We start from the raw sequence: 23,757 nt of genomic DNA on the forward strand, positions 1-23,757 counted from the left end.
TGTAATTTTTCAGTTTGTACAAAGAAATACCTGTATCTCTGAAAATACTGAATATAAACAGATACATTCAGAAAAAAAGTAATTTTAAATTCTCCTTACACCCTCAAGGAAAAAAAAAATTAAATTAAGATTCATATAGAGTTCAGGTATGTCAATGAGGGAGTCAGCAAGAATCCAGTTCCCCTTGAGGAAGTGCGGGGACCAATTTGGTCATATATGGTTGAATTTGCTGTCTCAAATACATGTACAATATTGAGAATCTCATGGATATTTTTAAGCGATTGTGAGGTCCAAATCCCATATTCTCAAAGTATTTTTGAGATGCTACGGACACGTGTATCTTAAATTCTCAAGTATCTGAAGTTCTTTCCTCAGTCCGACTGTATTCAAGAAAACCTTAGATTTGACTTTTTTGTCTGTTAATGTTCTTAATGTGTCGCCTGTTGTTCATTTGAAACTATAAATGTTATTACAATGAGTAAACCAACATCCTTTCTCAGTAAATTATGCTACATTATGAAATTAATAATTTGCCATTCTTTGGATCCTTTATAGGGTTTTTACAGTATCTTTAGTTGAGCATAAAGACCATTAAATCTAGAGTTTATCCCACCCAGTACAAACATTTGCTGCAACAAGAGATGTTTGTAAAACACTTATGCCCCCCTCCCCCAAGAATTTTTCTAAGTCCAAGGGACATAACTGTCAAAAATGGCTGGTACCCATAGCAGAACTTGACTGATATTCAATGGATAAATCTGTGTATAAAATTTCATTTCAATATATGCAACCTCTGCAAAGAGAATGAATGGAAACTGCAAATAATTGGAAATTTTTGGAAGTCCAATGGACATTCATTGTCTCAAGCCACCGTTCGGAGTCCGCATATAGCTCTCTCCTACCCGTGGCTGCTCACAAAAAGTGTCATAATCTTGAATATTTACGCCTCTCTGTTGTGACATCATATTCACTCAGTGGCAAGTTTTGTTTCCATCGCAATTGAAATCAACAACTGACGTCAACAGTATACAATAAATATTTCCTATACTGTGATTGGACATTGAAAGGTTGCGATAAAGTTCATTATCCGACTATGCTTTACTCGCATTGGTCAATTTTTTGATGAACTACGAAGAAATCTCCCCTCGTTCAACCACGGCCAGCGTGGGAGAGGATCGTACATTTTGGCCGTGGTTTGCACCGAGGAGGGACATTACTCTGTTAAAAATGGTCTGATAATACTCAAAACAGAACTTGAGCTAGATATTCTTAAGATTAATCTGTATACCAAATTTCACTCCAATATGTGCAACCTTTGCAAAAAAAATAAAAAATAAACCAAAACTGCAAATAATTGGTATTTTTCCGAGTCAAAGGGGCATAACTCTGTCCAAAATGGTAAGATCATACCCAAAATAGAACTTGACCTAGATATTCTCTTGATAAACCGACCTGTATACCAAATTTTATTTCAGTACCAGGGTATGTGCAACCTCTGTGAAGAAAATGAATGGATGGTGGACTGACAGACAGCAGCAAATTAAAGGAATATATCCTTTCTTCAAAGATGGCATAAATATCTCCCATTTTATAATTATCTACACGTTCTTCAAAGTCATTCAACTATATACAACTGGTTGCCCATGGTGGTCAGGCAGTTTAAAGATTTTCAGTTCATATTACAGTGTATTACTCATTCAGAAAATTGTCTGATCAATATCTTGGAAACCCTTTGCTGTACTTCATCTGTAGACCGACTTATCATAAGTACAGTAGATAACTTATATCAGATAATACATTGCTTTTGATTGATCAAATAATCTTGCTAGTGATAAAAATGATCCAACTCACACCACCTTATTAATATGGATTTGTAAATTTGCAACATAATTTTATAGCCCAATGAGAGATTTTGGAAATTTTTAAGTTCTTTAAACTTAAGATTAAATTTCAGCATTAACTGAGTCGGACAGTATTTTTTTTTTATTCCAAAAAATTTGAAATTCTATCTCAATATAACAACAAATGCATCTTCTGCAACGGTCTTTATTAACATTAATTTAATACAATAAATAATCTTATGGGCTTATGAGAGAGTGAGGGGGTCATTTTGCTGCAAAACATTTTCAAACTTCTATTTCAAACTTAGAAGTTAGAATATATTGAATATTGTAATTTGTAAAATCTAAAATTATAATATATATAGTTCACATCAAACAAATGCATAAAAAAAATTCTCAGCAGAAATGAAAAAATGGATTAACTGGCTGACTTTACAAATGACTCATTGAAAATTGCATTTTCCATGACATCTACAATGTATTTAATGTAGGATCTACAATTTACAATGCAGGATCTACAATGTATTTCGGTAATCCTAAATAGGACAATGCAACCTATCAAATGATCTACCTGAGCCAATAACTTTGTATAACTTCTCAACATACAAGGAACACATACATTAAATTTAAACATGATTAAAAACAATCATTAATGAGTTTTTCTTTTTCAAAATGAATGAACAGACTTTTCTTTAGTGACACTTGGAAAATATCAGCTTTACATTTTGACTGTGTACCAGTATACCAATAACAAAGGACCATAGTATATGGTCTTACTCATGTAATCAAGGACATGTTTAAGAAAAGCTTTAAACAGCTTAAAACAATCTCAACCACTTAAACACGAAATTAACTTTTATCAAGAAATATTCATTGAAAGACTGCACAAATGCAACTAAAATGCATATTGTTGAAAATGCAGCACTAAAATGACTGTGAAAGGTTCCCATAAAATAATGAACACACATTTGTCAAGCTTGCCCTTGTGTATCTAACAACCTTTCACACATTAGTTAAAAAACACCAGATTAGATCTGGAGTTATAAAATATGTAGATTAGATATGAAACTCAGTCTTTGCTTGAGTAGACCAGGAGATCCTTTAAAACAGTAATCCTGTATTTGTCCAGTGCTAGGATCCGTCCTGTCCATCTGTGTGGTCGCCCTCCGTCTGTTGTATATACACTTGCTGTCCATTTGGTAACTGTTGTATCTGATAAACACCCTGTCAACAATAAAAATACAATGCCTTCTAATAACTGTAGATTTAGATATTTTTTTATACGTAAAGTCACTACAGTGTATTTCTTTCAAAATTGTGGAACCCCTTTGCATCCAATCTGTCAAAAATGAGAGGTTCACGGGCCACAAGGCTCACATAAGTAACTTTGGCCTTGCTGTTCTCCACCAGATTTTTTTTCTTTTTACTCTTGTAGAACCTAATGTTGCCACGTCCTAAACATCCCCCCCCCCCCCCCCCCGAACATGATTTGAACAATTTAAATCCACACTACTGCAAGATGCTTTCACATAAGTTTCAGCTTTTCTGGCCCAGTGGTTTGTGGGAAGATTTTTTTTATATACTAGTACATGTATTTCAGTGTACAATTTTGATTCCCTGTTATGACTCCACCCTACTCCAAGGGGTCAAAAATTGAACAATTAATAATCTACATTATTCCAGGATGCTTCATATAACACATATGTTTCAGCTTTTCTTTTTAAAGAGTTTTACCTATACATTGTCTATTTCTCTATTTTTGTGGACACTTGGTACTTTCATTTTCTATAATAAAATTTGAGAATCCACATATTGGAAAACAGGTTTGAGAAATTGCAATGTTCTTGAAATTTGCTGAAAACATGCGTATTTGACTACCTTCAGCAAAGAATTAAAATATGAGCACAGCCCACGATCCAAAAAATAAAACATGTTTTTCCCTGACTTTCAAAAGAATTTAAAGGATGTGGCCCCATCCTACCCCCAGGGAACATGTTTTGGACAATTTAGAATCTACACTACCAAAGGATGCTTCCACATAAGTTTCAGCTTTTCTGGTGCAGTAGTTTTTGAGAAGAAGATTTTTAAAGATTTTTTCAATGTAAAACTTGGATTTCCTATTGTTGCCCCGCCCTACCCCAGGGGACATGATTTGAAGAATCTTTAACAACACCATCCTTTCTTTTTCTTTTATTAATCATCTCCCTTGTAAGGGGGCTTGGCCCTTCATTTTAAAAATTTAAACTCTTCTTCACAAAAGGATGCTTTGTACCAGCTTTGGTTAAAACTGACAAGTTGGTTCTTGAGAACAAGTTGAAAATCAAAAATTTACCACGGGACGGATGAAAGACAACAAGTGATCAGAAAAGCTCACTTCAGCTTTCAGCTCAGGTGAGCTAACAAGAGACCCATGGATCACAATATTCCTTGAATAGCATTAGCCCTGCTGTTCTTAAGCTTTTTACAAGAGAAATCTTTCATGTAAATTTGTGACCCAATATTAAACAAATCCACGTTACAAGGGGATTCTTCATTATCAATATGAGTAACATTGCTTCATGAAATATTTAGTCTATCCTTAAGATAACTTGGACTATTTCTGTGGTTTTTGTACCTGTCCAAACTGGGACTGGTCTGCCTGTGTGACTGTCTGTATCGTCTGGACAGCTGGCTGCTCTGAGGACTGGATGATGATGGGCTGATTTCCCTGCTTTCCTTGTAGCTGCATCTGAATGGCTTGTAACTGGGCTGGTGTCAGCTGAATCTACAACACACAGTTATCATCAGATTGCATGTGTCTTAGTGACCAACTAGGAGATCCTCATCTACTATATGTAGTACAAATTATTATACTACATTCAAATCATTTACATGTAAATAAAAATAGCTATGTTCTAAACAATTTGCATCTTAATATTTATACTGTGTTCAAACTTTTTCAAGAAAATAATTACTATTCCAAACATTAAAATGTAAATATTATTCCAATCATTTCCATATAATTTTTGTATGCTATAATAATGATGTAAATAATCATACCATTACATGTGAACAGGGTACCAAGTATTAATGAAGAAATAAATGACAAATTTCAAAAACTTCACTGAACTAGAATATGTACTGTTTCACTTCATTTCCTAGTAAAGTTGTTCAACTTATTTATGTCACAAGTGGTGAAAAGTCAAAACCGATACTCAAACTCAGGGCCTCTGGCATACCGTGCTAGCGCTCTAACCAATTGAGCTATTGAGACCCGGTATATTGACTGACTTTCATGCACCTGTGAACCTGGTGACATATCCCCCCTCTTTGTAGAAATTTGTCTTCGAATTTTATGAGTTAAGGAAATGTGTGAAGCATATTCCAAGGGAACAGTGGGTTTTCTACATTGGGTACCAAATGTCAAAGGTGGGGAAAAGTCAAGTCTCAATCGGGACTCGAACCCAGGGCCTCTGGCGTACCGTGCCAGCGCTCTATCCAGTTGAGCTATTGAGACCTGTTATATTGACTGACTTCACGCAGAGAATCCTGTGAACCCGATGACATTAATCTTATTTAATATACAGTGAAATCAATAATTTTGTTGGGGTTTAATATCCGTCAATTTCGTAGTACGGAGAGAACAACAAATTTAAACCACCCTTGAAATGTTTAACATTTGGTACTACAGTACTGTGGTTCTCCTTTAACCATGAATTTAAATCCCATAGAATCGGTAATTTTTCCTTAAACTACAAAAATCTGACCCCTCAAAAATAAGTGATTTTACAGTATACATTTGAGAAAGACAATTGTCTATGAATATTGCACTAATTGCTCATCATAGATTTGGACCAAAATGTGCCAGGTAATTAGGTAAGAGGTAACACATATTTATCAGCTATGTTTAAATTTGATATTTAGAACATGATTTAATGCAACTCATTTTGAAATTCACACTTCAGTTTCTTTTACAAATTAAGATTTGGCTCAAAATGTTTAAAAATCATGTCAATACAAAAATAATTTCTCATCTTGGAATGTATTCTGTTGACAACTGATAAGCAAAATATCAATGTTACTTATAACAGCAACATTATGTTTCCTACTGTAAGAGTGCTGTCCATAAAGTTAAAGGACTATGGCGTTAGGAATCAGGCTGCGAGTCTTGTACATGTAAATATACAAAGTATTTATGCCAAAATCACTTGTAAAATAGTGCATTGCTCTGACTTTTTTACATTTACTTATCAGGGTCTATATATAATGAATTTAATCAAATGGTAGTGTAATTACACAAAATTCCAGCAAACCGATATTTTTTCCTCCATTGAAACACAACTAAAATATTAAAGGTAGGTGTTTTTTCACAGCATTATGAATTTTGGCTTTATGTCAGACTGGGTCATGCATCTTGTAAATCTACTTAATGTTTATGCTGATAATATTAATTTCTAATCTACATTCATCTAATTTTTATGCATTTAAGTGATATATTTTTTATCATAATTGCACATATTAGGCAAGGTCTTGAATGCAAACAAAAAAATAGCATGTACATGTATCTACTTTTTTTGACAACCCTTGCATATGCCGTAGTATGGAGCTTAACTGACATTTCAAACTTAATCAATATTTCTAATTTGGATATGCTTCCAAATTTTCTGCTCCTATAGAATTATACAGGGGTAAGATGCACTATGCCATACACCCCTTTACATCTCAAGTCTCAACTAGTATAATGCTTCTGGTCCCTAAAGCTACATAATCTTCTTGCACTGTGTATTTTTAATTGTGTTGTCTTTATTATTCAGTGCAACTGACATGAAACTATCAACAAACAACAGTGTACAGGAAAAGAAATAAACTAAATTATAAGTCAAAAAACTTTTATTTGAATTTTTATTTCAAGTCTGGTTCTTAATGTCACATTGCAACTTTAATGCAAGAACACATAGACAGAATGTTACTCGGTTTCCTTGGAGTCTTGCATTGTTGGAATAGTTATTAACTTGATATTATACATTTAATACATGTATATATGGGCAATGACCTTTATTTATTTATGTATGTTCAGTGAAATGCTTTTTGTGAAAACTGATCCATTTTCAATATTTCACGTTTTTGTACTTTCATTCTTTACTTAAACTAATTTTCTTTATTTCAGATATTCTTCAGACATGTTTCTGCATAGATAACACATATACCTGGTCTAGACTTGTGTTTCCACAGAACACTGGTTATTATGTTATCTTTATTGTCAATCATGTTTGGCCAACACAAGAAGTACTGTCCTTAACATATACAGACACATAAGATTCAAATAACATAAATTCCGTCTCTTAAGGTCAGAAAAGACGTTCCTCTGTATCTGTTTTGTATATCTTCGTGATGTGTGAAAAATATTCAAAATTTTAATTACATTCTGATTTCTAAACCAGTTTCTTAATGTCTTTAAAAAAATCCAAGCACTAAAAAATTTGAAATAGAAAAATTATTTTTCTTCCCAAAAGGATTATATAAGAAAAGCTACCCCCTGGTATCTTGCACAAATGCCTGGTAAGGTACCTCAATTTTTTGTGAGTAAACATGTATAAATAGCAAAACTTCAATTACAGAATCTTGGAAAAATTTATATAATGTATTATCAAGGAATGTATCGTCTGTCCTTAAAGCTTCTTGTATATGTTTTATGTTGGCTTTAATTTTCATTTTATTTTATTTATATGTAAATTTAGAAACATTTCAAAAACCAATTTTTGTGTTTTGATACCCCCATGAAATATGATCAATCAGGAGGAATTGTCTGAAATATCTCTTATTCACGATCATATATTAACGTTCTTTAAAATGGTTGAAGTTGCGAAGCACACAAAATCTGCTTAAATATACTTTGTCTAAGATAAAATAAAATTTATTCAAAGTCGGTTAGGCCAAAAAAAAAATAAAAAATAGTTTCTCAGGCACCGCCGCATCAGTTCAAAAACGGCCACATTGATCAATTTTATTGACATAATGAAAAGGGAAATAACTCTATTTTCTATTTTTGCAAGTTGAAAAAGAAAATCGAGTTATTCCCCTTTTCATAAATGCTAAGAAAAACGTTTTTATTAGAAAAACAGTACATTTCTTCTAAATCTAAAGTATTTTATCAGTTAACTTTTAAATAAATGTTTGGAATAACATTATTTAACCTTGAATACATATCATAACTAATTTCAGAGAACAAACTTAAGAATTAGTAGATACATGTATTATCATTTTACTGCACAAACGACTTGCAAAAAAAATGTGTAAAATCACATTGAATCTGTAATTATTTTCAACAAAAAACATTTGTTTATTTTAGGAGGGTGGAAGACATCAAGTGATTTGGCCCTGAATATACTCTTTATATTGAATAATAATAAAATAATATTTACATTTTATTTCAAAGTACCAAAGATCAAGCAATTTTAAAAATAGTTAGTGGGAAGCTATTTTAATTCATGTGTCAGTATACCCATGAAACTCTGCAGGTTTTAAAATACAGTGCATCATATACATGTAAAAGATCAAAATTTCTACTGGCTCAAGGATAACCATTTGATACACTTTAAATCCTTGTGTCAATTCACCCATGGAAATTTGTAGCTGTCTGATTGCCACCTAAACTCATGGTTTACACAGCTAGATCAGTATTTCTTAGGACAGCGGCATCACAGTGATCTATGATCTACCTGACTTGATTTGGACTTGGTCAGATTTATTTTGCTGAGGGAGCTACCTGACCCAATCAATATTTCCTTGGGTAGAGTAAACTTACAGGGACGTTTTGGACTCCGTTGGGTGTGATGACCTGTTGATACACTTGTGTCTGTTGTTGGGGTTGCTGAATTTGAACTTGTTGCACTTGAGCTTGGCTTGTCTGTATTTGTTGATGAGGAGCTTGGATTTGTATCACCTGAGGCTGTGCTACCTGAAATTGTGAATACTTTTCCTTTTAATCTGGTTAAGGTATGTTTACAGGTGATTACTCTAGACAAATTTAATATTTACATCATAATATTTATAAATCTTGTAATTTATATCAGGATGAGGTACCATAGAAAAACTTCAGAATTACAAAAATGCATTGAAATGTTAAAACCTACCACTGGATTTGGAGCAGACACAGGCTGATGGATCTGGAAGGGCTGCTGAATAATCTGACCTCCTGGAACATTGAAAATAAACATTTAATGCCTCAAATGACCAAGACTATCCAGATAGTGACCTTATAAATTAATTTTCAATTCTTTACAAAATACAAGTGAATCTGATCCTCAAAAAAACAGAATTGAATTTGTTAAAAAATGTACCAGGCAGTTGAATCTGTGTTGCTTGGGGTTGCTGTTGTGTGATTTGTGTCTGGACAGGTTGTGTCTGTTGCACTGTTTGTTGCGGTGTGGCTGTCTGCTGGACTGGTTGCTGCTGCTGTTGCTGTTGTTGTTGCTGCTGCTGCTGTTGCTGAGCCTGTTGACTGGCAAGTTGAAGATAATACTGTATCTGATCTGGCAGCATTGAGGTACTTCTTGTACTGTCATCCTGTTCATATAGAGAGAAGATATGACAGTAAATCAGGGCATATGCATTAAACCTGCATGTCGTAACATTTGTAATGACTTTACATAGCATACTGATTTTAAAACAGTAGTTTACCTGTCTCTTTGCAGGTTTGAGTTCATCTCTTGGTACTATGTCAATGAGGAAATCAAACTGGTCGAATTTGGTAATGGCCATGGCAATATCATTTCTCTGCAAAATGCAGTCATATATGCACAAATGGACATTCAGTGTTAAAAATAGGTAAGAGTCATTTCAATTTCTAACATATTTTTTTTTTCTATTTTATTTTTAGTATATGTTGTGGTAAACAAACAAATTATTATAACAAGCTACTTAATGTGTGAACAAAAATTAAATGTATGCAGAACAAAAAGTTTATTTCTTTAAGACACTTCCAAATTCTATTTTAAGAATACCTGTAGCGTTCTCCTCTTGTTGTCCTCTGTGTGGATCCAGGCTCTGAGAGACAGCTCACTTATAAAGATTTCAGCAGCCTTGGCAAATAACACTGGTGCTTCTGCACTGATCATCTACAGAAACAAAAGCCATAAGTATGATAGGGAATCAATGAAAATGTGCATACTGCTAGTTAAGTTCATACAAATTGATAAAATAAAGAAATATAGTGCAACTTTACCTTGAACACATTTAAATGAAATTAAAATGTCTTGTACAAGGTTATAAAAATGTAAACTTTTTTAATCTATTACTATCTTCACTAGCCAAGGGTTTACGACCCACTCCACTCTAGACGTCAACCCTACTCTAGCAAAGAGTATATACCCACCTTCACATCCTCATCAAGTTTCATTATTTTCTTAATTCTGGCCAAGGGTAACTCTTGTTGCTTAAAATCATCCTGAAATATTTAAAATCATTACTGCAGAGAACATGTATCATCATCAGCGTAATCAAATACTGTAATTTGTACTGCGTGTGATTTATAATGAGTATGTATAAAAGGAAAAATATGAAGTGGTCCAATCATTAGATATAAAACACATCAAAAAATAGTTGAAAATTGTCATTCTACAATCAGTTAGCTTTTTAATAGGCTTTATCATCCTTAAATTAAATGATTTTATCTAAAATGCCACCGATGAACTGACAAGTCACAACCACATTATTTTTACATCACATGGCCTAAATACAATATGTACAGTGAATAGCTACCTGCTTAAGACCTCTAATGTTGCTGATTGTCTTGGGCCAGAATTGCTGGAGCATCATGTTTGCCTCCCCACTGATAGTAACTCCCCCTGAGGGAGAGGATCCACCTGGGGTGTAGTTAGGATCAGACATTCCTCAAAACCTAAAAATATACAATAAACTTTTTTTCACTCTGATTGTTTATTTAAATTAATATACAACAGAGTTATTACATTCCAACAACTAAAATAAAATGATACTAACCATACTTATTAAGTGTATAATGTCTAAAGACACACTTTTCAACAGTGCTTAAATCTTTTAAAACAAATTATTTTTATACTATCATTTTTCAATTAAACTATTGTGTGACATTTTATAGTTTTGTAAATTGCAACAGAGTAAAACTACTGGCTGGCCATCTACAATACGATTGATTGTGGCATTTGGACCAATAATTTGGTCAGAATTTACATACCCAATCAACACATGAACCAATGACCTACCCACCAATGAGAGTGAAGAACTATCTAGTCCAAATACAGGTGCGCGAACACTGGAAATGGGATTAAAAAGATGACTTTTGAGAATAACTGGCACTTATTAACAAAAGTTTTATATTATTTTTCAGAGGATTAGAATAGAAAACATAAATATTGTTTTGTTTCCTTCTTTATGGGAAGAGAAAAATGGCGGATTCTGATTGGAGAAGTAGTGCGCATGCGTCACATACATAAACGGAGCACACAGTTTCCGGTAGTTCTGTAAGATGAAAAAATGCAGGTAGGCCCCTAAATGTGAAATGAGATCGATGAATTTACAAAGTTGAATTTGTTAAGTGTAAATGCATTTATTCATATGAATTCGAAAATATATTTTCTGTCAAACTATTCAAGACGGGTCTTCAAGACAATCAATGACGCGACATAATGGAAGATCCGAGTCTGACTCTGACAGGTCTAGCACAATACCCTGATAAAGGTACCTTGATCAAGGTATTTTATGTAATGAAAATTCAAAAAAAAATCTTTAAAAATTAGATACTGAAAGTCGAGTTCTGAGTTGTTGTCAGTACATTCACTCATGCATGTAAAGTACTCAAACACAAAGAAATCAGTATAAAAGCATGTCCTGTGAGGAGACGTTCTTTTGTGCTTTCTTTTCCATACCAGGTGCTTTTCATGCACGAGTGGACACACTGACAACAACTCAGAATTCGACTTTCAGTATCTAATTTTTAAAGAATTTTTAAAAAAATTTTCATTACATAAAATACCTTGATCAAGGTATTTGTAATACCTTGATAAAGCTATATAGTTTTATCAAGCTATATACCTTTATCAGGGTGTTGTGCTGGACCTGTCTGAATCAACATGAATACTTCAATAGCTTGATATATTGAAAATATTAATATAGAATGATTTGGGATGGATATTATATGGTTGTCCGTCCAATTTTTTACCAGTCAACTTAAGATTCGTAACTGGATGCCAAGTCGACTGTTTATTAAAATAAATATAAAATAAAAATGTTTAAAAAGCACACTATTCAGATTTCAATAACATTTTATGCATTCTAAATTTCAGAAAGAAGAAAAACAACTGGAACAAACTGTGGAATCTCTTATCCAGAGGGTCCAAGATATAAAGAATTCCATTGCAAATTTTCTATTGAAACTGGAAAATGAATACAACACTTTACATTGGTATGAAACATGTTTTAAAAGAGATTGATACATTTCATTTGTAATGGTTTGGATATTGGCCCGGGTAGCCTAGTGTTAGAGCACCTGACTAGTGATGCAAGGGTCCCGGGTTGAATGGTCTAGCCATACATTTTCTCCTTTCCTGTTACAGACTTGTTATTGCTGACCACCCCTGAAATTTCAGGTGAAAGTCCTGCCAGGGTACTTTAATAATGTGGAGGTCAGTCGGGCTTGATCGCCGTTGGCCAGATAGTTCAGTCTGTAGAGCACTGGTGATTCAGGGGGCCTGGGTTTGAATCCCAGTGTGCTTTGCTTGATTTTTCTCCTCTCCCATTACAATAAGCACTAAGGCCAATAAAGGCTAATAAGAACTTGGGTTGTGTCTTAGAGGGTAAAGACAATTCAAGTAGGGAGGAATGCAATGGTTTGGGTCATAGATACTTGCCTGGATAGCTCAGTCAGTAGAGAACCTGACTAGTGATGAAGGGACCCTGGATGGATTTTTGGTCCAGATATTCATTTTCTCCTTTCCTGTTACACATTATACTCATATATTTATAAGCTTAACTTATGAAATTGAATGTACTTGTATTATTGCAACTTTGGAATTAAATGCTAATCTTTTTATATTGCTTTTTAAATAGGCCCACAATGCTTGATAACTTTGCTCTTCTGTCGGGGCAGCTGAATACTCTTGGGAAACTTCTCAGAAATGAAAAAGTTCCACCTTTGAGAAATTCTGTGCTTCTCCCAATAGCTTTATCTGGTGACAGAGACCAAGAGCTAGAGGTGAGTGGAGTTAGTTATTTTATGTAATAAATGTATTCATTGTGATCATCTTTGAAAAAAAAATGTTTGCTTCTCTCTCCTGACAGACTGGCCAAAATGACACAACTGCTTTCACAAAACATGTCTGGTTTTGTTCATCTCACAACACCCTGAAAATTAAAAGTTCTTTACCAAGATAAGATAGCTAGATGAAAAGTTAATTAAATTAGTATAAAACATGCAGAACAGCAATAAACATTGCTGAAATACTGTATCTGATAGTGACACTTAAGATTGTCTCCTCAGAAAATATAAGTCAAAAGAACTGCAGCAGCTGATAATACAGATCATGACAGATATCTAGATCTATACTGTAGATTCCCTTTTTTTCGCGAGTACTTGTTATTGCGAATGAGCTCTTCAACGTCAAATTGTGAGATTAATAATTCGCGTATGGAAGGTTGGTTAAGAGATTTTACATAGATTTCAGCACCATAAAAATAAAGGCGAGTAATTTTATTTCGCTTGTGGTGCTTCTGGCGAAATTGCGCGATAATTAATTCCATGCGTACATTTAGGATTCTACAGTAATCATAGACAATATTCCATCTTTAGGATAAAAACATTAATTCATACAGAGCGTTCTGTAAACCTATGATATCTAAACTAACAGATAAGCTGATAGCTACACACAACCCAGATCATTTTGAATTGAGTAGCATAGACAGTTTACTTTGTTCAGCAACATATAATGTCTAAGGTAGAATGAAACTTGGATTCCAAAAAAATATTCTGTGTAATTGACAATAGTAATTCAACAGAAATTTTGAACTTGTTTTTATTTTTAGAAAGTAACAGAGAGAAGAGTAATTGCTTTCAATGCCGATGTTGTGCCCCATTATCTGAGAACCAAACCAGAGCCTGACGTAGAGGAACGGTTACAACCGGTGTTAAGCCGGGCCTCCACCATGTCACCTGAAATGGCTCAGGTATAGAGTTACTATCATTATCACCTGAAATGGCCCAGGTATAGAGCTACTTAGAGTTTTAATTAGATGTCATTCAGAGCAATTCTGCTTGTTTGTAACATTTCATGAACAGAAAAGAATTTATTTCAATGAATTGTAAACTTTTTTATTAAAAAAATGTACACACTTAAAGCTGCATTTTGGCCTATTAATATTAGCTGCAGTAATGTAGCCCTCTCCAATTTTTTTTTATCTGAAAATTCCTTGAGGTGTGGCTTGAACTGAAAAATGTGACTATATACATTATACAGAAACAGATCAATAATATGAATAAGATGACTAGTAACATTGTGGACATCATCAAGTCTCACCAGGAAACCATGGAAAAAGAAGCCAGTGAGTCACAGATCCTCAAGCTTTCATTTCTGAATCAGTGCTAACATTGTATCCATTATAAATTAGATTATCATTTGACTGAATGTGTGCACATAGATGTACATGTATATAACATAGAAAAATAATTCTATGCACATAACGCACTAAAATAAGATAGAAAATTCTTTCATTTATGTTTTTCTTTTGAAAAATTTACTTACTTTGCCATATTTATTATAGATTTAATGTGCAGTGTCCTGCTTTAACATACATGCCAACTTTTGAAAATTCTCATGGGGGATTTTGCGCGTGACGACAATTTTCAAAGCTTTAAATTCGCGACATTTTGTCGTGAAAATAAATGATTATGAAATACTTTTTTTTTTAAATTATAATATTGATAGCACTTATTAATACAGCACAAATAAAACAATACAAATTAAAGTTTTATTTTTCCAAATTTAAATATCTTTGCTTAATAGTTGTCACTCTGTTCTATCAATTTACATTTTGTTTCTGGTATGTACCCTTAAAATCAAGTGTCACTTTATTCCCTAAAAGTAAGTATATAGACAGTGCATGATTAATTTTATCTCACACACAAAACAATTTGGAGAAATAGGCCTAATTAAATCATGATTTTTTTAACACAAGCTCCACCCCCCACCCATCCCAAAGAAAATTAAAATTGTAAAAGACTACATCATGAACATGATGAACCTTTTGCAGTCTTGGTAATGCCATATGGGTCTCTGGTATTTCCTTGACATATATGTAACAAAGAAATACAATGTACAATATGAGTATGATCTATGGGAGAATGGGGGGGGGGGGGGGAGAAATTCAGTGTACCTAACATGAGAGTATTATTTAATCTAAATTATTTTCAATATTTTTTTAAATTGACAAATTATACAGTATTTTTATTATTAGCAGTTAAAATCAGCAGCTATATATGCTTTGAAATTTTCTACTTTCGTTTTCAAAAAAACGATCTTTTTGGATTCCAATTTTATTGTTTGATTATCATTTTATTGACTTTAATTTTTTTTTTTAATAAAATGACTACTAATTAAGCCCTTAATCTATGTGTTTCACTTCGCATACCCCTTCAAACTAGTCCCCTAACTGCTCCAGGCTATAAGCTAACCTGGACAGCAGCCTGTGCGTTCAAGCGAGAAGTGATTTCCTGTGGCTAATTAACTCTGCATGCTATGTAAACAATGAGACTTGTCTGTGTGCATTGAATAAACAACTCTGATATTCTTAACTGACAAAATTGCAGGGAAACTGAAAATCTGAATTTTTTCAAATCGGGAAATTGGGGCAATTTTTCTCTCCCGATCGGGAAGGCGGGATGAAAGGGTAAAATCGGGAGAATCCCGCCTAAATCGGGAAAGTTGGCATGTATGCTTTAAGAGTTTTTGATACATACAAACTCATCATTATCTGTTGAAGTTGCCCCATGTCAAAATTTTCTTCCACAGATCAAAAATCTTCACTCTCACAAACCTCATCACAGGCAGATACAAATACTCTTCTGTCAGCTGTTCTAACGGGGAAGGGGTTCAAGTCGGCCAGTATGCGACGAGCAGAGATGTCACAGCAACAGAGCATGCAACCTCAGCAACAGGCAGCACAGCAGAAACCACAAGGTGCTTGTACATTTCTACATATTACAAATACTGTAAATCACTTTTTATTCACGAGAACTTTATTTTCACGTAATTACGCGAGACGGTATGCTCGCGAAAATTTCATTCTCGCGTATTATCTAATTCCTTAAGATTATATAGAGCAATGACCACAATTCGTGAAAATTTTGTCTCGCTAATAAGGTGTCAATGACTATTTCGTGAAAATAAGGTGTTTAAGGAAAATTAAGTGATCTACAGTAGTCTGAGCCTATTTAGATCAATATCAGCAGGTGTTTTTCCCCTTTGAATGTTTTGTAATGTTTTTTTTTTTGGCGGATTTATTGAATACTTTATATTTTCATTTCATTGATTAATTCTGAAATTTTGTCTATATACTTAAATATGTTTTAATTTTAGGGAACAACTTAGGAAAAGTTCACAGTTCAATAAAGACTAACATTAAACAGGGCTCAAGTTCTCATCCTTACCAGAGAAACTAAGAACTGTGAATCTGATGAGTGGTGACACTATTGTAATTTCTGCTGGTGTTGCTTGCTTGTTAAATCGATGAACACTAAGAAAGCAAACAAAGGAAAATTCTAAGTGAAAGTAGGACACATGGAAATGGAAGATATTGATGTATGGTTGATCAAAAAGTTAAACAAAAGGATGGAAAAAAGGAAAACATAACCTAAATGTATTTCTAGTGGATACTAAAATAAAAGCCTGAGAAAATACGAGTAATATGAAGTACTTCTAAAATACTTCAAAAAATAGAAATTTAGATGCTGTCATTCAGCAGTAATACATGTGACTCATGTTATCTCTAAATGCAATCTCCATCGGGTATCTGCAAATTGGTATTACCTCATAAGTACTAGGATTCCACAAGGCAAAGGTTTGTTTATAATTTGCTAAAGAAAATATTTTATTAATTTATTATGTGGTTAACTACTGGTGCAGATAAGAGTTGATACACCTGTAAAATATGTTTAAAATTAAATGAGGAACAGCACTCTGAAGATATCAAATGAAACTAGAGGTACTGTGAGCACTGAGCTTATAAAATGATACCCATGCCTCCCTTATGATTACTATGAAAATAGGAGTAGAATAATTGCTTTAGGTATAAAAAATTTGTAAAAGTATCAATTTTTATAGTCCCTGCTCGAAAAGCAGGAGAGTATACAGTGATGGAGAATCCCTCTGTCTGTACGTCAGTCCGTTATGCTTTGGGGTACCCATCTCTTTTATTGAACTCCTCTTATAATGAGACTTTCACAGTATCTTTTTTACATAGTGCCATTGTGCACCTCCTATTTTACTTTTTGATCAGACACGTATTTTGGGTTTCCCATAGCAAAACATTAAGACTGTCATTCTTTTGATAATAATGAGGGGTACCCATCTCTTATTTGCAACTCTTCCTATACCACTGAATAAAATTTAATGATACTTTTACAGATTCTTTATTACAGAATGCCATTATCATGCACCTTCTATTTTACTTTCTGATATTTGACATTTTTCAAGTCTTCCAGAACGAAACATGGAATTTGACATTATAATCATATGGGAGGCGGGGGTATCATTTAGTGGGCTCAGTGCTCACAGTACCTCTAGTTTTTCAGTGGTCTAGGAGGAGTTGCAAATAAGAGATGGATACCCCTCAATAATGTAGAAAAATGGCAATGCCCATTATTTGCTATTATATATCTATTCAAAAAGTAAAGTAGGAGTGCACAATGACACTATGCAACAAAGATTCTTTGAAAGTCTCATTAAATTTCATTCAGTGGTGAGGACCTACGGATAAGAGATGGGTACCCCAAAGCGTAACAGACAAATCTACGGATACCCCAATCACTATTTACCCTCCCAAATTTCAAGCAGGGGGTATACTTGGGTCACAATGGCATTGTGTTATAAAAAATCTCTGAAAGTTATAATTTTTTATTCAGTGTTTGCATGGGAGTAGTTGCGGATAAGTGATGGGTACCCTTCAGTATTATAGAATGAAAGACAGTGTCCATGTTTTGGTCTGGGAATTTCCAAAATATGTGTCGGATTAACAAGTAAATAGGAGAAGCACAATGGCACAATGTAATACAAATTCTGTGAAAGTCTCATTAAATTTAAATCAGTGGTGTAAGAGGAGTTGTGGATAAGAGATGGATGCCTTAAAGCATTATAATATATGGACGGACGGATGTACATGTACTCTTATACCAATGAATGAAATTTATTGAGGCTTTTAAGGAATCTTTTGCCATTATGCACATCCTATTTTACTTTTGGATTGGACACATTTCGTATTTCCTATAACAAAACATGGACACTGCTATTCTTTCTGTAATATTGAAGGGTACCCATCTCTTATTTGCAACTTCTCTCATACCACTGAATCATATTTAATGATACTTTCACAGATTCTTTATTACATAATGCCAGGTCTCCCAGAGCAAAACATGGACTTTGCCATTATAATCATATAGGAGGCGGGGTGTCATTAAGTGTGTCCAGTGCTCACAGTACGTCTCGTAACATAATGCCATTGTGCATCTCCTATTTTACTTTTTGATCTGACACTTTTTCGGGTCTCCCAGAGCAAAACATGGACTTTACCATTATAATCATATGAGAGCGGGGGAGGGGTATGTTTCGGGTCAAAAAGTAAAATAGAAGGTATGTAACAACGATTCTTCAAAATTCTCATTAAAATTTTATTCAGTGGTATAAGAGGAGTTCAATAAAAGAGATAACGGGTACCCCAAAGCGTAACGGACACGTACAGACAGACGGACGGATTCTCGATCACTATATACCCTCCCACTTTTCAAGAGGTTGTATAAGAAGTAAATAAAGTGAGAGAACCTTTTGCCTCGAAGGAGACCTTTCAATTAAATACAGTAGTGTTATATTTGCAACGTACCACAATGTACAGATTATCAAGAATTCCGATTACAGTGAAGATGTGATAACCGTATTTGTTTTGTTAGTCAACGTTCAAAATAGCATCATGCATAACTGTACATGCATATCAATGTTTAACAAATGTAAAACCAGTTCATTAGAGGCAGAAAATTAAAAAGCCAACGATATTTCAGGTAAGATACGAAGAGAAAAAATAGAACATTATCTCTTATATAGGCTCAGAAAAAAGTTAACGTAGCCTATATGCATGTTCTGTTCATATTTTGATAGAGAAATGTGTATATATTGACGATAATTGACGATGCATCCTTGACAGAAGGAAATTTAACTCCGGGGAGACCTGGGAAACGGCGGGAGGATTATACTCAGGGAGTATATGATTTGACCCCCTCCCCTCCTCTCATTCCTCCACTAAAAATGCATCAAGTTAATCTTCTATACGGAATGTCACAGCTGGCTTTACGATAGCTATGTTTTGTTCTGCTGCAAAATGGTGGTTATACTATAATTATAACACTGATACCCTCGTATGACGTACAAACAAGCCGAGGGACAAGGTTAAAGTTTTTAATAAAGGGTCGATCAACAAGGTCAATAAATCAAAATCTTTGTTACGAAAATAAAAGCCTTGACACAAGGACTACCTGTACATGTCGAAAGTCCTTGCTACAGTCATTCAGATTATATAGTAAAGGTTTTTTTGTTTTCAAAAGAAGTTATACTTCAATGTTAAAGTGAGGAAAAAAATACCAAAAGCAAAGATCTAGTCACAAAGAATGTATAAGAATGCATAAAAAAAAAAGCAAATCACACAAAAGTTATATGCAAGATTAAAATATAGGTCAAACATAACGTGAAAAGCGAGGAAGACAGAAATGTTAGTACTCAAAGAGAACTTGTATAACCGGTATAAAAGAGCACTAACTCCGACCGTTCAAAAGTTATGGTCAAATTTAAAGTTGTACAAAAGTAGATCAAACTCCAAGATATGCAAAGAAGCAAAGGTTTGGTCACAAGGAATACACTTGGTAAAAAAAAATCAACTGATATGAATAAGATTAGTATTTTTTGAAGAAGTAGTTCAAACTCCAAAGTCAATATGAAATATAATGGTACCCAAATAAAGATGACCGTCTTATTACAAAGAATACTGACTGAAATATGAAAGTCCTATCACCAACCATTCCAAAGTTATAGGCAAGATTAAAAGACGGATGGACATACCAAAAATAAATGTAAATGTTTCTCAAATGCAAGTCAAGAGATCAAAACTAATACAGGTAGGTTCCAAAGAAAGTTCTTGTCACAAAAAAGCAATATGTGAACTGAAAAACCCTACATCCAACTGTTTAATTGCAATGTCCAAGTTTTTCAAAAGTAGGCCAACCACAGAGTTAAACAAAATGTGTGTGTGAAACACTATGCGCCCGGCGGCAACAAAATTCGAAAAAAGCTATTTTTAGAACATAGGTCAAGGTCACAAGGTCATTGACTCTTGTGTCATTTGAAAAAAAAACTTAATTAGTGGAGTATGCATACCAAATATGAAGTCTCTATCTCCTATGGTTCAAAAGTTATGGCAAAAGTTCGAAAAAGTTATTTTTAACATATAGGTCATAGTCAAGGTCAAAAGGTCATTAACCTTGGTGTCATTTGAAAGAACTTAATTAGTGGAGTATGCATACCAAATATGAAGTCTGTATTTCTTATGGTTCAAAAGTTATGGCAAAGGTTATAGTTGACAACATACAGACAGGACAAAAACAATATACGCCTCGGATCTATCGATCTGGGCGCATAATAAAATGAAGCCGAACGAAAGATCTTATCACAAGAAAATAATAAATGTGAAATTTGAAAGCCTTAGTACGAACTGTTCAAAAGATATTGCCAGGTTTAAAAATTTTTAGAAGTAGGTCAAAGTACAAGGTCAATGTCAAAGGTTAAAAATTGTTGAAACCTAAGGGATGAAACTGTCACGAGAAATAAACATGTGAAGCACAAATGCTCGAGAACTAAACATTAAAGATAAAAGCTTTTAAAATGTGGGTAAAACTCTAAGGTCTGGTTCAAAAGAACCAAAATTTGAATCTCAAGGAAAAATCTTGTCACAATGAATTTACATGTATACTTGTAAAATATGAAAGCTCTAGAACTAACCATTCAGAAGTTATGGCCAAGGTTAAAGTTTTAAAAATGTCGTTCACACTCAAAGAACAAGTCAAAGGGTCTTGTCACAAGAAAAACATACATTTAAAGTAGAAACTATAGCTCCAGCTATTCAGAAGTAATGGCAAAGATTAAATTTTTCCAAAAGTAGGTCAAACTTCAAGGCCAAAAAGTAAAAAAAAATTACATGTACCCAAATAATGGTTTGTACATGTGAAGAATAAAATGCCTGGCACCTACAGTTTAAAACTTTTGGACAACGTTAAAAATTGGTAAAATTTTGCAAAAATTGGTAATACTGAAATGTTAAATATGTTGGTTACCAAAGAGATTTCCTTTCGAAGGAATTGTAGTATACCTTTGAAATATTAAAGCCATACTCCAACCAGATAATGTTACAGGCAAGGTTAATGTTTTGTGGACAAAAAGACAGGCAGATGGACAAATAGGGCAAAACACTACATGCACTGAATTTTTTTTGTTACAGATCATTATAAAATGGCCACGCCAAATAATGCAAAACACTATTGTAAGTAGTCCTCAAAGATTATGATATCATGGTGATTACGATACGGTGATTATAATGCACTGATGAGGATTCTTATTATTGACAGGAATTAAAACATAAAAACTTAACTTGAACCTAATCTCGTCTGTGCTTTTCTTACTTGATTTGCTTGTACATATGATCCATTATTTACAAACAGAACTATGATTTTATAAATTAATTTATATTTCCGATGAATGACCTTAAAGTTTACTTATTTTACATGACCCAAACAGCAATGGAAATACTTTAAATTGATTTATTAACCATAAAATCATGATTATGTTTTATTTCAGTGTTTTACATGTACAGTCTTAGATTTGCTACCGTTGAACAAAGAAAATGGATTCCGCTTTAGAGGAAAGACTGGCGAGAATAGAAATGAAACTGGATAACCTTCTGTCACAAAGAAAGAGTATTTCCAAGCCAAAAAGGGTACATGGTAGGCAAATTGTATTACTATTTACTGTGTAAAATGTTTTTTTTAAAAAAAGGTGAGCTAATATATAAACCTGTCCTGTGGAATTTGTAACAAGAAACAAGTCATATATATTTTTTTCTTTTCCAAAGCTCAATTTTCGTCACAACACAAACACGCCCTCAGAAAAGTCCACAAGAGACTGATGGAAGATTTTCACCTTGAATCAGAAATAGACAATCTTGTTCAACACGATGTGATTGGATTGGAAACATGGCACGAAATAAAATGCTTAGGAAGCAGAGCCAACCAGTTGAGAATGTTCTTACTTAAACTGGGGTCCTACGATACAACGAAATTTGAAGCCTTTCTTGACGTTCTAAAAGAATCGCACATTCACATAGCAGAGGAGCTGATGAGTTATATGACCGAAACAAAAGAAAATGATGATATATTGTATGAGGAGGACCGAGTGGACATATTCTGTATAAGATGTGAAATTTCAAGACGAGTTCAACCTGAAGAGGTCATCGATGAGTTGTTTTCAAGTGGAATTATTGGTGCCACAGCACTTCGAAAATACATCGAACCGAAATCGGAGTTCAAAGGCAGTAAGGTGTGGAAGTACGTCTTTGATAATTTGAAAAAATTACAGAAAAACGATATCAATGTTTCCAAAATGATGCAAGAAGTTCTCGCAAAGAAATATTCTAATATCGCAAGAAGTCTTCAGTTTCGTATGAAGTGTTCTTGGGATTGCACTTGCGAGGCAGTGGATCCGCCTACGCAAGGGCGTCTCCACTCTATAAGTGATGCTAGCTCTGTCATCGCTCGAAAATGCGATACCCGTTCGAATACCCCCGAGATTTTGTTTGAGACTCCATTTTCTAACCAGAAATCGGAAGGACAATCAACACAACCAGAAGTTAAGATAGTGTCACCTCTCCAAATCCAAAATCCAGAAATTGTAGTCACTGCAGAAGAAAGTGTGCCGGATAATTGGAGCAGGACGGAGTCAGGGTATTTCGATGTAGACAATGAGGATCCCTCATTAACCATTGCACCAAAAACAATTACATGTACAAAAAAGAACACGGAACAACTACTAAGACCTCCCCAACCTGAATGCAACACAGAAAGCATCGTTCATATTTCAAATACTGGTCAACGAAAAGAAGACAGACACGATGGAATCATTTACAAAAACCCATGCTTTGATGATTTTATAGATTCAATTGCTGGCCATGCTGAAATACACACAAAAATTGACCCTGAAAACGGAAAAATTTTGAAGAAGTTCTTCTCTAAAAGACAGATGGATGGTGAATCGAGCGAGTCTATGGTTTGATTGTACGTTTAAGTTACCTCTGCTGACTCATTAAATGAAACTTCTAAAAGAAAGAATCATGGCAATCGGGCAAAATCGGATATAAAAGTCATCATAAAGGAATGATTGATGTCATTTATGTTTAACTTATTGAATTATTTCTCTTATTTTATCCATTCTGTGGAAATATTGTCTACGCATTTTGAAAATGGACATGTTACTAGAAATATTGCTTTATGGTAATAACAATTATTTAAACTTTTTTTTTTCGCATGGAAGTGTTGTTTGTTTAACATATAAGAATTTGAATGCTTTGAACAAATTACCTTTGTATTTGATATGAGGAAATTCCA

At 33.9% G+C, this 23,757-nt stretch overlaps 3 protein-coding genes across 7 annotated transcripts; 2 read left to right on the forward strand and 1 right to left on the reverse strand.

The window, feature by feature from the left end:
* Positions 1–2,030: 2,030 nt before the first annotated feature.
* On the reverse strand, positions 2,031–11,317 carry LOC134232877 (nuclear transcription factor Y subunit gamma-like). Of its 4 annotated transcripts, none has more exons than XM_062714851.1 (10): positions 11,067–11,316; positions 10,581–10,719; positions 10,195–10,266; positions 9,824–9,937; positions 9,501–9,596; positions 9,161–9,386; positions 8,950–9,015; positions 8,626–8,774; positions 4,456–4,605; positions 2,031–3,065 (listed from the first exon to the last, which is right to left on the reverse strand). In XM_062714851.1, exons 2-10 carry the CDS (start codon positions 10,707–10,709, stop codon positions 2,973–2,975), a joined length of 1,095 nt encoding a protein of 364 aa, XP_062570835.1. In that variant the 5' UTR covers positions 10,710–10,719; positions 11,067–11,316; the 3' UTR covers positions 2,031–2,972. The 4 variants fall into 4 exon arrangements, with proteins under 4 accessions (XP_062570835.1, XP_062570837.1, XP_062570836.1 ...); XM_062714853.1 differs by having other exon boundaries at positions 11,063–11,316; XM_062714852.1 differs by lacking the exon at positions 11,067–11,316 and adding an exon at positions 10,821–10,958.
* Positions 11,318–12,124: 807 nt separating this feature from the next.
* Positions 12,125–16,753, forward strand: LOC134232898 (mediator of RNA polymerase II transcription subunit 8-A-like). Its single transcript, XM_062714893.1, has 6 exons — positions 12,125–12,261; positions 12,906–13,050; positions 13,878–14,018; positions 14,309–14,393; positions 15,860–16,027; positions 16,427–16,753. Exons 1-6 carry the CDS (start codon positions 12,125–12,127, stop codon positions 16,507–16,509), a joined length of 759 nt encoding a protein of 252 aa, XP_062570877.1. The 3' UTR covers positions 16,510–16,753.
* A 2,316-nt stretch (positions 16,754–19,069) lies between these two features.
* LOC134232879 (uncharacterized) lies at positions 19,070–23,593 on the forward strand. Of its 2 annotated transcripts, XM_062714857.1 has the most exons (3): positions 19,070–19,116; positions 21,956–22,101; positions 22,230–23,593. In XM_062714857.1, exons 2-3 carry the CDS (start codon positions 22,002–22,004, stop codon positions 23,423–23,425), a joined length of 1,296 nt encoding a protein of 431 aa, XP_062570841.1. In that variant the 5' UTR covers positions 19,070–19,116; positions 21,956–22,001; the 3' UTR covers positions 23,426–23,593. The 2 variants fall into 2 exon arrangements, with proteins under 2 accessions (XP_062570841.1, XP_062570840.1); XM_062714856.1 differs by lacking the exon at positions 19,070–19,116 and having other exon boundaries at positions 21,917–22,101.
* The last annotated feature ends 164 nt before the right edge of the window (positions 23,594–23,757 follow it).

This window comes from Saccostrea cucullata, unplaced genomic scaffold (assembly GCF_032062105.1).
Source record: "Saccostrea cucullata isolate Sc308-1 unplaced genomic scaffold, CSIRO_AGI_Scuc_v1 ctg52, whole genome shotgun sequence".
In the NCBI taxonomy this organism is placed as follows: Eukaryota; Metazoa; Mollusca; class Bivalvia; order Ostreida; family Ostreidae; genus Saccostrea; species Saccostrea cuccullata.